Raw genomic sequence first — 14,359 nt, forward strand, 5'->3', positions numbered from 1 at the left:
TCGTGAGCCAGCGGTTACTACGGAGGATGATACTCAGGCTACTGTTTGTTCGCTTCTTTGGATCCGGAGTTGACGTAAAAAAATAAAGCGCGTCCTTGTTGATCTTATAGCAGGCTTGTGTGTTGTGAATATGGATGAGAGTCATCTATTTAAGTTAAATCCGTCCTCGGCACAGACACAACTATGGTCCACCATTTCCTTTGCTGTCTGTCCAGTAGGGTCACTTCGTGGTGACACATCGATTTGGTTCTTCAAAGTACCGACTATTAAAGATTTCTAATTCTAATTGACCATAATGTTTATACAAGATCTTTTGAACAGACTGTTTTTACAAACTGGGCCGATATGTTTCAACTAACAGATCACAAACTCCTTGAATCTTCTTAACTCTTAGGTGGTACATAAAGGAGGAGTTGGGCGTAGCCGTCAAACCATATATGTGAATGAATTCGGTGCTTTCACTTGTAAATTAGTTAATCAGCAGAATAGTAGCGGCACTCGAGAGGAGGGGGAGTTTTTCACACTTTTTATTTTGACTAAACAGTAGAATAACTTTGCGCAAGCTTTGTATCGCTTACAACGCATATTTTGGAAAACAGTCCACAAATATTTAACCCATACATGAGCGACGTGGAATTAAAAAAAGACAGCCTTTGTCTTGACCGCGTACGAAGTCTGTGGTTTATGACAAGACAAGCATGTATGGAATACATACTTAAAATCTTTGAGAAGTGTTTGCATGCTGAATGCATATTTTGGAAACACGTGGAAACTTATCTGTTACATGTTGTAACTTTTTCACATATAATCACATTCTTAGCTAGGACACCGGCTAATGTGACATTATGTGAAACACTTTCACATAAAATAACATTTTGATCTGTCATGTGAAAAAATGTGATTTTAACTTCACATAATTTCACATTCGCCTCCGTCCAGTTTGCGGAGTAAAACCGTTTCACATCCCTTCACATTTTGTCACATTTCACATTCACATTTTTTTGGTCACGTTTTTGGGTTGTGCGATTTCACATAATCGATTCACATTTTTCGAAGGGTCAGATTAATTCACATAGAATAACATTTGACGATTCACATTTTGAAAATAAATCACATTTTGGGTTTCACATTTTTCCAAAGGAAGTCACATTAAATCACATTTTCTTGGCATCGTGCACTAAATTCACATAATTTTCACATTTATGCACCTTGTAGTGAGGAGACTGGGAGTGCACAGTAAATACAGAAATGTTCGCGGTAATTTCATGTTCGGTGGCCACACCTCGAATATTTCTCCATTGCAGTAAGAAACGTATTGTGCATAGTGCTACCGCGAAAGGTCCTTTTCCCGCTACTGCAATATTAAATCCCCGCGAAATTAAATGCATTTACAGTAAATCTCGACATTTGTCTCACACTCGGTTGTTACTCTTGAGAACAGAGCGCCCCCGGGGGAGGTCCCGCCCCCGGAGGGGGTCCCGCCCCTGGAGGAGGTCCCGCTACCGCCGGGGGAGGTCCCGCCCCTGGAGGAGATCTGGCAGCCGACAGCTTTGATATATTCTCTGGTATGCCGTCAAGACCCAGGTACAAAAATTCTACCTTACTGTTGCTTGTTGTGCGAAATCACTTGAGAGAGACTTTTTTCACCTGGCATGAAGTACAAGATCGATTTTTAATACAAAGAAATGTTATTTGAGAAGGCTACAATATGCAAATTATGGTACAAGTTATTTTAAAGTATACCCTAGTCGTTCATCTAAGTGATCTTCATTGTTGACATTTTAGCATGTTTGTCCTTAACTCAATGAATATCCATCCTATACTACAGAGTCTTTATAGAGTAGACTACGTTCCAGAATATTGTTGTTACATGTGTCATAAACATGATTGTACAATCATTTATCAAATATTATCTCGTCAAAGATAGATACCTTCAAGCTTCGACCCTATCTGGAAACATTTACCAATTATTTAAAAAAAGCTTTCATTTGCTTTCCATTTGAAAACAAACGCTTTAGACTCCTAAATAAAGAATGCTTATTATGTGAGTGCATCCAAAAATAATTTCAACATGTTGGCAGAACGTAGGTTATCATAGATTTCTTTTGCACAGCAAGGATGTCTCTTACCTGATTGCGTTAGCAGGTAAAAGACATTCTCGTTGTGCAAAAGACATCTACAATGACAGGTTTACCACATCCCCAATTTCTACTTGACATATCCATGGACATATACTTTGCTTTTTCCTTGCAGAGATCCCAAATATTTTCTTGATGAAGTTGAACACGGGAAACTACTCCAAAAGAAGATTTATAACAAAGAGCAAGGCATCAACGAGTAAGAGATGTTATCTTTGTGCAAACGAAATCTACAATATCTGGTGTAAGAGTAATTTTGATTTTTAAGGAAAATACATGCATGAGTTAGGTAACTGTGTTTTTGATATGGATTATATTTGTCTAAAATGATGATTGACTTGAATTTTGTCAAGAGAAGTAAAAGGAAGTTAAGGTCAATAGCTATACAAGACCAGACCGAATCTCCTGTGAAGTGTTTATAATGCTTTGCTTGACTTCATACATTGTTTTCTTTTCCATACTTTGGCGACAGCGATCCTGTTCCAACTCTTCCTAGGTGACTATGCTTTCACTACTTTTTTTTTCAATTGCGTGCCACATTCCGTCGTGATAATTATTTTTTTTAAATATGTGTAGACACTTTTGCCTTGGTACATTAGTCCACATCTTATTTTAAGAATAAAAGATTGATTAATGTCAAATGCTATTCACGTACGTATGATGCCAGTTATTACGTTAAGGCTAATGCTACACATGTATAAACTTGACACTGATTCTTAAGATCTGGACTGACACTGGGGATTAGAAAAATCTTATTACTTTATGTTTTAAATTATGTTAACTTTTGAAACTTCAGTAACTTTATATATCGACTGTGATCACTTATATTATTCCTTTTATGTTTCTCTTCTTGCTTTATAAAGTACCATTGATTCTTTTGTACTACTTTTATTTTATTTTTAGTCTACTTTCCGAAAGTAGTATTTTATTTTTGTATTACTTTTGTTTTATTTCAGTCAAGGTTTCAGTCTGGATCCGTGGTATTTTGCTGGTTTTCTTTGTACCTTTTGTTTGGTTGATGCTGGCTGAATAGAAAATAATTCTTAAAAATGGCTGTCTAATTCCTAATGTCTCCCCATATCTTAAGTTAAAAGACAACTCATTATATAGATTGAATCCAGTGCAGACGAAGCAGTAAATGTTTGAGTGTGTTGCGCTTATAGTAAAGAAGGTTTCATCCTGCTGTTTGTTCCTGAGTGTTTATATAATAATCTTTAATGACACGACAAAAGTACAGCAACTTTCGTAAGGTCTACATGTCTACCATTGTACTTATAGTACTTATGTACTTCAGTGTGGACGTAGGTGCCATCAAGCGTGCCGGCGAGCGCGGTCTGGGCCAACCTGCGACGCCCCTAGAAATTGAAGCTGGCGGCAAGAAGATCATTCACGCTCAGTATGACACACCCCTGGGCTTGTACTCCGCGGAAGTCGCTCATGACACGCTGGAGGGGCAGCTTGCCGAACTGATTGGTGCCGATGGAACAGGGCGGTAAGCCGCATGCAAGGGGCAGACATTCTATGTGAACGGGCACATCGTCATAATTGGATTGTTGGCATCGTAGTGCCTAATAGGCCTTCTCACACTAGTTACGAACTGTAATATGTCAAAGTTGAAGGCCCCCACAAAATCAACATTCCGCATTTAATCTGCTAAACAACAGTGCTTCGATTGAGTGACAGGATTGAGGAACTGTTGGTATGACATTTATTCAGAAAGAAGCGTTCTATTTTCTGTGAGATTTGTGTTTCGTACGCCACTTCTGAAGAGAGTTCGTCTCTAAATCAGTCAGTCAGTCAGTCATAGCCATTACAGCACCGTTGGGGTTATACCGGCCCTTACAGGGTGGCACACTGGTTTTTGTCTCTAAAATGAACATGTTAAATTCATACCAAGGTGGTTTGATATCTAAATCTAAGCTTCAAAGAGCAAAGTTGGCTGAGGACATGGTTGCCGTCATCTATACATCAGACACTTTTGGTTGTTTATTGAACAGCTTCTAAATTAAACATGGTTTATGACGTTGCAATCAATTTTGATTGTTATATTGGATGTGTACATGTGTCATCAACAGCGAGCCGGGCGCGGGCGACACGCCATTAGTTGATGCGCTTGTCAATTTTACTGGACATTTGTGTCGTCATCTGCTTCCCAACAGCGATGCAGGTGCCCTGTACCAGATGATCCAGGAGGAGGCGGCGCGGAAAGCCCGCATGCAGCCCCGTGTGGCGCCCCCGCCCCCGCCCGAGGAGCCCAGCGGTCCCGGCGTCTACCAGGCCCAGTCAAGGTCCTTCCGCATACTGCAGAAGATGACTGAGAATTAAGCAGGTAGAGGATCTAAACCAATTAACCTTTCCAGACTGGCCTTTGTTTGGCATTCCATGTCCAGGGGTGGGGTGGGGAGTGGCTCATTCGGCCCCCCTTCCAGGGGATGATATGCTCATAACGTTTTATAATTACTAAATTTCCATATCATTATAATGTAAAATGACTTAATTATGACGTCATTAATTGATTTTTTTTGCTAAAACGGAGAATTCCCATAATACCTGAATATTTCGTACAAAAAGTTAACAGTAATGTTTTCTTATCAATATATAAGTGTTATAAGACTACTGTTGTCTGTCAAAAGCCGACGCAACGACGTCAAAATGACGTCAAAAAATGACATTATCTGTATTTTAGGTATCCGCCATCTTGTTGTATCAACCTTAAATGTCTTAAGATACATTTTTTCACACATAAGCTAAAACCCCATGAATGAAAACAAACAAGGACATATTGATTTGCCTCTGTCAGTCAGTAAGTTGCGTATACCAAATGCAGTAGGCCTGAGTACGTAATGTCCCATCTCTACTAGGACGGTGCTCTCGCCGCGCTCTTCCTGCGACCTAAATTTGACAGATCACTCAACGGAATGTATAGAAAAGAAACTAATTTCTTTACGATTTGTGCGTTTTGTTGTCTTCTTGTGGACACTTTTACATTTTGTGTAAAAATACCTAGTATGAAAATGAATATTACACATATCCCATGTAGGTCGCAGTCAGAGCGTAGCGCGAGCGCCGTCTTGTGAAAAGGGGGCCTAAGTATTTATCACATTCCACTTTTCTCGGACAGGACGTGTCTAACAGACTGCAGAAACGTCTGATTATACCGCTGATGATCTTCAAGGAAGTGAACCAGCAACACCGTGTGACAGCTGTAAATCCTCTTGTGACTGTCATGACAGAGATCTTACAAGTATTCCTCAAGATTACCCCACAATCATCGTTAGTCTTAACTTAGAGGGTAATGCTATAACTGTATCCTTGAATCATTTTGACTTCTCTTGGTACACACACAATAACACAGACCGAGTTACGTAAAAATAATATAGCCAACATTTAGAATGGTACTTTCTAAATTCTGCTTGACGAAAAACTAAAATGTAAAGAACCCAGCAGGTATTTTTTTGGGTAACGAAAGGTTAAATATATTAGCCCTGAAGATCTAATCTGTGAAGAAGCTAAAGTCGAGAGGTTTGAAGTGCTATGCGTAAATGTTGTTAACCCTACCTAGGCCAGGCGTTTTGCATTTATGGGGCCGAGATGGTGCCCTTATTTGTAATTTCAAAATGACTTGGTGTACAACAACCAAATATTGAAGGGGAAGATGTACATCGCCTTCTTTCCCGTAATTTCAACAATGTACTGACGTCACATTCATATATCTTATTGGCTAAATCCGTGTAAAAAGGGAATTACCATTATACGCAAAGGTATTAACGAATATTAGCAATAAAGTCTGCCAATATTTCTGTTGCCACGGACAAACGCATTAACGTCATTCTAACATTAAAATGACGTCATATGTCCGCCATATTGGATTGGGTATCTTGAATTTTGTACATACGTATTTTGTACATATAATCCCAAATCCACTGAAAAATGGCTAAAAAACTTTCAAATCGGTAGCGAAGAAATGAAAGAGAAAATAACCTGATTATACTTTTGCGTATAATAATATCTACCAAGTTGAATTTTGACCAATATCGTCATCAAATTAGCATCGACAATACATATGAAAGCATGAATGTAACATAAAATTATATGGAGTTGCTTTGACATTTGAAAATAAGTGTGGTTCAGCAATAAAACATGGAAAATATATCGTTTTCATTGGTTCCAGCTAAATTTTAGGAAAACTCACTACGTTCGGTAGCCCTAGAACATGTCGTTCGGCAGTTATACGACGTCAAAGTTCACGAGAACACCTTTAGCCCCCACCCAATCCAAAGGGGAGGATCTCAAAAGTTTGCTTTAAAAGCTACACATTTTGCTGGTTTCCATTTTACCCTAGTCAGACTCAACACATATTTCTCTTTATGTCTTCCACAACGTTGTGCAAATATTTTTAAAATGATGATATGTTAGATGTTTACGGGCAAAGTCACGAATTAAACTGTTCTGTGGTTGGAGATGCAGCACAATCTAGTGCTGTATTTTGGGTTAAACGTATGGAAATATAACAGCTGATTCTATAATCAAGATGAAGTAGTACCGGTTGGTTCCTTATCGGAAACGGACGAAAATGTGCATGGAAATTACAATAAAGATTTGACAGCAGCCTCTGCGTTTCACAAAAACGTGTATGAAAAGAAAGATGAAGTTGTACTAGCTGAATTCCCCTTTGGGCTTCATGTATACGTGTATGAAAGTGATTAGGAAGTAATGTTTATTCATCCTGTAACCGTGAGTGAAATGATGTAAAGTGCAGTCGAAGCTGCATCGAAGCTGCATCGGGAGACCAACTCAGTGTGCAAGAAAAAGTTGATCCTTTTAGTCTTTGAATGTGCAACTCTGAGAAAAAAAATGATGAAAGAATAGTATCTGGCAATGCGAAATCCAAGCAAGATATTGATGTGTGGGAAAATGGTGATGCAGATGCAAAAACAGGTAATTTTGCAACAATACAGTACATAAATGTAAAGATGGGGACAAGGTCGTATCTCCCAATTCAGTAGGCGTACAGATGATTGGTGTGCTTGACAACGACAATAAAGAAATGGTATCTGAAGATATTGAAGATGGTATGGACAGACTTAAGTCTGATGATGTGGACGAGGAAGCAAAAGCAACTTCATATAAAGTCATAAATTAGAGTGAGGGACAGGCCTTTTCTGCTGTTCAGCCAATGTATAAGTATGAGAAAGCAGATCCAAGATGCTTTTCAGTTAATCCATGTAGAGGACAAAGGCAAATTAGCTAACTTTGCTAACCTGTGTAGGTCCTGTGGAAGGTCTACAAAATGACTATCCAGAACGAACATGTACGGAAATGTGACTTCAAATTCCACCTGTTTTCTAAAAGAGATCTTTGATCAGAGTTAAACTTCTAGCACTTAGTTGGCTTTATCATGAAATGAGCTATACAGCGCGAGTGATTCACGTTGCACTTAACAAAGACGGAATGTCGAAACTTTGGTCGTTTTTTGTGTTGAAAATGATAGTTGAACTCTCCTAGAATATACTGAACTTACATACAAATGTCGAAACAAAATTGAAAGTTCAACATCAAGGTAGGATTATGTGGGGTTGCCAAAACACTACATACTCTGACGCTTTGCAAACATGGCTCTGCAAATACTCCCTCATCGCAGACACGATCTCTGCTTGTCAATGAACTTCGCAAAGAAAGCACATCAGTCGCCACGCTTCTGGCTGCCTCCGACTCGACGTCATGTTAGACTACAGATGAACTCGCTTCAGAATTGTGAAGCCAGGGGTACTATACGATATACAATAAGTGTTGAATTTACACTAGCTACGGTCCTTGTCGGCACACAAAACTGAACAGTTATTGGCACTGGACACTGCTTTGTACAACTTCTTCTGATGATATTGAGTTGTGTACAATATAGCTGTTAACTAGGTTGAACGGTACATATTTTGCTAGATAATACCTTCGTGGACATTATGATAATAATATTTGCACACGATAAAAAAAGTTTTAAAAGTTCCATATACACTCTTTGATGAAAGATTGTAAAAAAAAGTTACAATGTAGGCGTCGAGAATCTATCAGTAAGAACACTTTAGTCTCAAATCGATGTATGTAATGTATGTATGTTAATAATACTAATGTATGTAGAACACGGTGACCAGCATGATGAGTATTTCTAATGGAATGCACATTATACAGAATTGGGTTTTCTGTGTTTTGGGTAACGTTTGCCTTTTTCTGAGGTACCACTAGATGCTTACTTCTTATGCCAAAATAAATTTATTAATAAACGCTGTATTAATATTCTGTGTTTATTTCATCGACTACAGAGGCTATATAACACAGACATGTTTGTGCCGATTCGTCATCCAGGGAATTTAATAATAGAAGTAAAATCACAAGGAACACAGGCAAGACAGCAAAGGCCAATGTCACAAAGGGGCCCGGACGGGAAGATTTGGGGAACGAAAAGTACGATATGGACGACAACAAAAGCGGATAAATATTCAACAGAATGTCTTGTGCGTATCTATTTATATGAATCTTTCGTTTCCGCCAACAGCCCGGTCGGGCCCCGGATAGGAAATGTGACGTAGGCCTAACTCTGCTAACCTTTATGGGCCCCCTGACGTGAAACATATGTAATTCTTTCATGTCATCGATCTTGTGCCATTGGGAAATATGACGGCACTTTACACGATATCCCGCACTTTACTCAGGGGGATATGATTACATAGCTTTAACAAGGAGCTTCCACTAGTCATCTTTACGAAGTGAGATGGATACACAGAATACGTATATAACACTGCGTGACATCCGATCTTCATCCATTATGGCATGTTGTGTGTTTTTTTATCATAGTATTCATTTCGCATGCTTTACGACTAGTTTTAGCACACCTCAAATTTAGCGCAGTCTTCTTTATATACTATTGGTCGTATTATGGGAATAGGCGTCTTTACCCATTCTAACACTGAATGATATTTTACCGAAATACAAACACTTTTTGTTGACAAGAGATAAAAAGCAAACGATACATTTCTGGACAGCAAATGGACATCATTATTACTCGAAAGGGTTCCTTACATCTGCTCTGATACTGGACACCAGTCCAACATGTAGCACTAGGTTTGGCTCCACCTTATACCGCGTCAACCCTTTGTCGATGGCGAAATCTGACAGGGCGAAGTCCAAAGGATACCTCTCCTCACAAGTACCCGTCTTTAGAAATGCCGCTATATCAGCCGCCATCTTTACTGGGTAGACTACTGCAGGTGTACAACAAAAAGGGCCGGTCGTCACGGTGTATAGTTGCGGGGAAAGCCTTCGCAACTGCAGGAAGTATTGTCTACCAATTGCCCAACACAACAGTACCACGTACACGAACCCGAGGGCGAAAATAAACAGTCTTCTTTGTGTCTTATGTCCTCTTTTCTGCAGTACTAAAAGGAAGGCAGTCCCTCCTAAAAACCCTGCCCCTGTTAGTTCTAGGAAAGACCTGGCGTCGTTCCCGTAACCTTGTAATCTTTCTATATCGTACAACTTCAGAAATGCCCAGTCATCGCTGTGGTGCACAAACTCCCCCTGGCGAATTCTCAGTTTTAGTCGGTACTGCAGTTTGTGCCGCAGGACGTGGAGTATGTCGGGAGTCGGAAGTGCGTCATCCTCCACCATCAACACATACTCTGGATTTAGCTCCACGCTCTTTTCCAGACAAAATATATAATCTAGCTTTTCTCTCTCGAACGGGTCCTCTTCTTCTGTTTGTTCCTGTTTACGAGAAAAATTGTAAAATAAACGGTACGATAGAAGCATTAAACCTATCTTGTTTTAATTGGAGTGCGAAGTCGACTTCGGCCACTCTTCCAAGAGCTCCATTAGGGGTGGGAAGTTGGGGTTATGGATGTGATGTCATAGGAACACAGGATGTGAGTGGTAAGTTATCAAAAGAATAGAAACTAATAAAAGGAGATAAAAATCCTAGTGAAAATAAACATAGATATGAGTGGGCTGCTTTCAGATGAAGTTTTCGGTTTGACCGTGAACTCAGGAAAAAGGTTTTTTGTTCATGTGATAAATTTCTAATTAGATTAGCATGACAGGTCTGCGAATTGCAGCTATCTACCTGGGCAGGTCAATGGTCCAAAAGGGTATCCGTTAGCCATCGGGGATAAAAATACTGTAAATGCATTAAAGTTCGCAGGGTATTAATTTCACGGTAGCGGGAAAAAGGACTTTTCGCGGTGGTTTTAAGTTCGTGGTAGCACCATGCACTGTAGTCTCTTACTTCCATGGTAAATTGTTAGCCGTGGTTTTAAGTTCGCGGCAACCGCAAAAAACCGGGAACATTAAACCACTGCGTAAGTTTCTGCATTTACAGAATACGCTTTTGTCCCATATTGTATCTATGCCATCGATAGATCTGCATGGATATCATTAGATCATCTAAAGCCCAAAAGTAATTTCATTGAAATTTTATCTAGTCATTTTGATAACGTATTAGTGCCGCATAAAATTATAATGTAAATAGTATACCATCCATACATCCATCCAACAACAACCATCTATGGAAACGTACAAAACAAATATAAGATAAGTAAGTAATCCAAAGTGATAAAATCTAATAAAAGTTTACCTCGTTACTTTCCCGTTGCACGACGGGAACGTACTTGGACAGGAAGACGGCCTCATGGTGAGCTTCCGGTGGGACGTTGACATTACACACCTGTGTCAAAGGTAATGTGGGAGCGTGTTTAAACTATAACTGGTGTCCAAAATAGGGAGAAGACTGCAATCTGACAGGATCGGGTGGAATCCCTTTCGGATCTTGTACATTTAAAGACATAAACTTCGAGCCATCGGGAGATACCCGGAAGGCATGACACAAAACTTTATTTCAGGCCTGACTCTTCCTGGTTTCAGTGACAAGCATCACGGTTGCGATGTAACATTCCCACACATTTGGTGGTTACACAACGATTTTCAATTGACTTATCTTGTATGTAATTTGGGGCCAAGCCTGAGGATGTGACATATTCTGGGCGCGACCATTTTGTTTATTTTAGAGGTCATGTATTTTACTAGCACGTCACTCGTCAGTGTGACTACAAGGGAAATTGGGCGAAAAATTCGCAAAGTTGCCGCAATAATTTGTCACCAACAGGATCATCCTCCTACGCAGGGACATCCAACAGCGAAACCGTCTGTCTGGATGTACCCTGCTTTCTCAACCGTCACTCTTAAATCCTGTGGACGTCCCCCTCCCCAAGCCAGCTGTCAGCCAATCAGAGAATACGATTTTCAGTTTTCAAAAGGGGTCTCGCATTTAGAAGGGTAAGCTCATGTTAATTACCTCCATGAAATGTCATGGAATGGAGGTTATATTTTCTGTTATGTGTCTCTGTCTGTGTAGATGATTACTCAAGAACGGCTGGATGGATTGGTTTCATACTTGTTGTGTTGGTGGGGTGTGATGAAAGCTCGAATCGATGAGATTTTGGGAGCCGTATCTGTCGTTATAATCAATGTAATAATATCAGAAATCACCCCTATATTTGAGATATATTGGTACAGGCTTCGTGCTTTATGTGTTTGTTAATGGGCTTAGCTCCAAGCAGATGGTGAGGTGACAGCTGTTTGGGGAACCCCGAGTTTTTTTAATATGATAATTAGTTTTATTTATGTCTGCTTAGGATATCATGGAGATGTGAAGCGTAAGTATAATTGTAAGAAGTTGAGGTACATTTAACGATAATGCTTAACAGGTATGGATGTCTCACATACTGTACTGCTGATTTGAGTGACATGGTGATTAAAATGCCATTAGGTCCTCTCATCTGGGTTGGGTGTCAGAAGTTTTATGGGCGAAACAGATGTTCTGATTTTGTTACGATAAGGGACAGTTGTTAGTTGTCTCTTTCGTAGCCAATGGTACTTGTTTTTTAGCAGACGGGGTTGGCGCCAAGTATTCATCTTACAGTTGGTGTAGGGCTGTCAGAGGAAAGTGTGCATCTCGTTTTTGTACCGTGTGAACAGCTGATGTTATGACATATTGGTGGAAAATCAAATCACCATCTGACTTAAGTTGGCCACATCCCTTCTTCTTTCTGAGTTTCCCAACTTCCTCCCACCACACAGCTCTGAGGCACATAGTCGAACCTCAATAATGCTGACAACCTTCAGTGTTCGAAATACCCATCTGCAATCTGCAATTTGCAGAAGGTTTTTCAAGATTGCAGAAGAAAAATTAAACAATCTGCAATTTTGCAGAATGAAAAAAATCAGGCTTGGGATTCAATGGTTCTAATATGTTGGCAAACTAGTGGCATTCTCACCCCTACAAGGCAACATTAGCTCCTGTACATTGTCTTGACTTTGTCTTACTTTTGTTTCCTTATTGGACTATACAAAATTTGTCTTCACCTCCTTTGCATATCAATTAATAGTTAGGGTATGAAACCTGCTCTTCAACAGATCTGCTCAGTGTCACTGAAAAAAGTTGGTTGCTACCTGAAATATCTGTTTCCAAATATCATATCTAGTTAACAATGTTGCTTATTTGCTACATACCTTTATCAGACTGAGTATGTTGTGTGGAATTATAACTCGTACATTTATGAATTGATTGGTATACTGTCAAACCTGTCTATAGTGGCCACTCAAGAGCCTGGAGCAATGTGTCCACTATAGAGAAAATGTTGATCAATTGACCACAAGCAATAAGTACACAATGATTTCTGTACCCACTGATTTTTCTCACCAAGTAACATTGTCTTGATCGTCTCAAAATTTGATTGACCCTACCAAAGTCAAATCTACTGAAAATGATTGATATTACTAGCAGCCGTAGGCTGTATTGTCATGGCAAGGTGGATATGACACCTAAATGGTGGTATCTGGGAATAATAACTTCCCAATCCCTGCAGAGAAGCATCATCTTTGAAGAATCTAGAATTACAGTAATGCTTTACATTGCAAAACTAGATATGATTTAAATGCAAGGCATTATTAGGTTTGAAAAGGATGTATGGAGGCTTTTATGTTTGCAGAAAATATTTCAAAATTGCAGAAGAAAATGGAAAAAAGTATTTCCACCACTGACCTTAGACAGTTTAAATGCCAAACATCAAGCTTAAGGGACCACGCTACCATATGACGTCGAGCTCTTAAACGCACATGGACATCCTCTGTGTCATTAAATAAATACGCCACTACTTTCCCATAACATTTATATTATATAACCATTACTCTCAAATACAACCGACTATAAACATACATACCATCCACAAAAAGCAATAAATATTTCATGGAGGTATGAGGTCCCCGAACTCTAGTTTATAAGTAGGGCGGTCGGGAACTAAGGGTGGGGGTTGAGAAAGCAGGGTACATCCAGACAGGTGGTTTGGCTGTTGGATGCCCCTTCGTAGGAGGATACAACAGGCTCGGTCCCATGAGATACCGGCTTACCTGGAACACAACATCTGCTGCCTCCTCGTGTTCAAGTAGCTCCGCAAACTGCGTCACCACCTGCGTCAGGTACCTGTGTTTGTTTACACCGTTCTGTGGTTGCCTGGCAATTGTTACCACGGTGATAACTATCTGCGGCTGGACCCGCTTCAGGACCATGAGGTTGAGTCGTCTGAAGACCCTGTGGCGAGGGCCATGTTTCCTCAGATACTCTTCAGCCTCTGCTATTCTTTGCTGATTTTCCTCTAGTATACATGAAAAGCATGCCCGTAAATAACTTCATCAAGTTGGAAATTATTTATATAGTAAGGTTCTTTAGGCAAAACCAGGGAGTACTTACTTCCAACGTTTCTATGTCTATCAGACACCTTAATCAGGGTAGAATGACTGGAAACGACTTTTTGCTGCTAATTATAGACGATGTAGGTGGCGAGGGGGATACAAGCTGAGCGACGTTTGGGACGGCATTCTTGCTGCTGCAGCGCCACCTACATCGGCTATAAGTAGCAGCAAGAAGTAGTAGTTTCCAGTCATTCTACCCTAATGATGGTGTCTGATAGACATTGAAACGTCCGGAAGTAAGTAAATTTGCAACTTCTCTCCCTGAATACATGACATATATTGTTAAAGGTTCGATCAAACGTTGCGTTGGAAATTGGCAACAAATTGGCAAACGGGTGTAGTCAGCCAAAATGTATCTATTTGCCTTGGTAGCGAAAAAAAAGCCTAAGCCAGCATCTTATGCTAGTAGGATCTGCTTGGAGATCAAA

General features: G+C 39.9%; 2 protein-coding genes across 4 annotated transcripts in view; one reads left to right on the top strand and one right to left on the bottom strand.

The window, feature by feature from the left end:
* The window catches only part of LOC118415165 (PDZ and LIM domain protein 3-like), a 27,883-nt gene extending 19,676 nt beyond the window's left edge, over nucleotides 1–8,207 (top strand). The window contains exons 5-11 of one of the 2 annotated variants that reach the window (XM_035819546.1): nucleotides 1,442–1,584; nucleotides 2,254–2,337; nucleotides 2,611–2,634; nucleotides 3,095–3,118; nucleotides 3,433–3,630; nucleotides 4,298–4,467; nucleotides 5,260–8,207. In XM_035819546.1, the coding sequence (XP_035675439.1) occupies nucleotides 1,442–1,584; nucleotides 2,254–2,337; nucleotides 2,611–2,634; nucleotides 3,095–3,118; nucleotides 3,433–3,630; nucleotides 4,298–4,463 (639 nt within the window). In that variant the 3' untranslated portion in view covers nucleotides 4,464–4,467; nucleotides 5,260–8,207. The remainder of the gene's footprint in view (nucleotides 1–1,441; nucleotides 1,585–2,253; nucleotides 2,338–2,610; nucleotides 2,635–3,094; nucleotides 3,119–3,432; nucleotides 3,631–4,297; nucleotides 4,468–5,259) is intronic. The other variant, XM_035819548.1, reaches the window with a different exon arrangement.
* Nucleotides 8,208–8,337: 130 nt separating this feature from the next.
* The window catches only part of LOC118415161 (post-GPI attachment to proteins factor 4-like), an 8,120-nt gene continuing 2,098 nt past the window's right edge, over nucleotides 8,338–14,359 (bottom strand). For both annotated transcript variants that reach the window (XM_035819541.1, XM_035819540.1), the window contains exons 3-5: nucleotides 13,590–13,834; nucleotides 10,759–10,848; nucleotides 8,338–9,893 (exon numbers count right to left, since the gene is read on the bottom strand). In XM_035819541.1, coding sequence (XP_035675434.1) covers nucleotides 9,189–9,893; nucleotides 10,759–10,848; nucleotides 13,590–13,834 — 1,040 coding nt within the window. In that variant the 3' untranslated portion in view covers nucleotides 8,338–9,188. The remainder of the gene's footprint in view (nucleotides 9,894–10,758; nucleotides 10,849–13,589; nucleotides 13,835–14,359) is intronic.

The sequence above is a fragment of the Branchiostoma floridae genome, chromosome 5 (genome assembly GCF_000003815.2).
Source record: "Branchiostoma floridae strain S238N-H82 chromosome 5, Bfl_VNyyK, whole genome shotgun sequence".
Lineage (NCBI taxonomy): Eukaryota > Metazoa > Chordata > Leptocardii > Amphioxiformes > Branchiostomatidae > Branchiostoma > Branchiostoma floridae.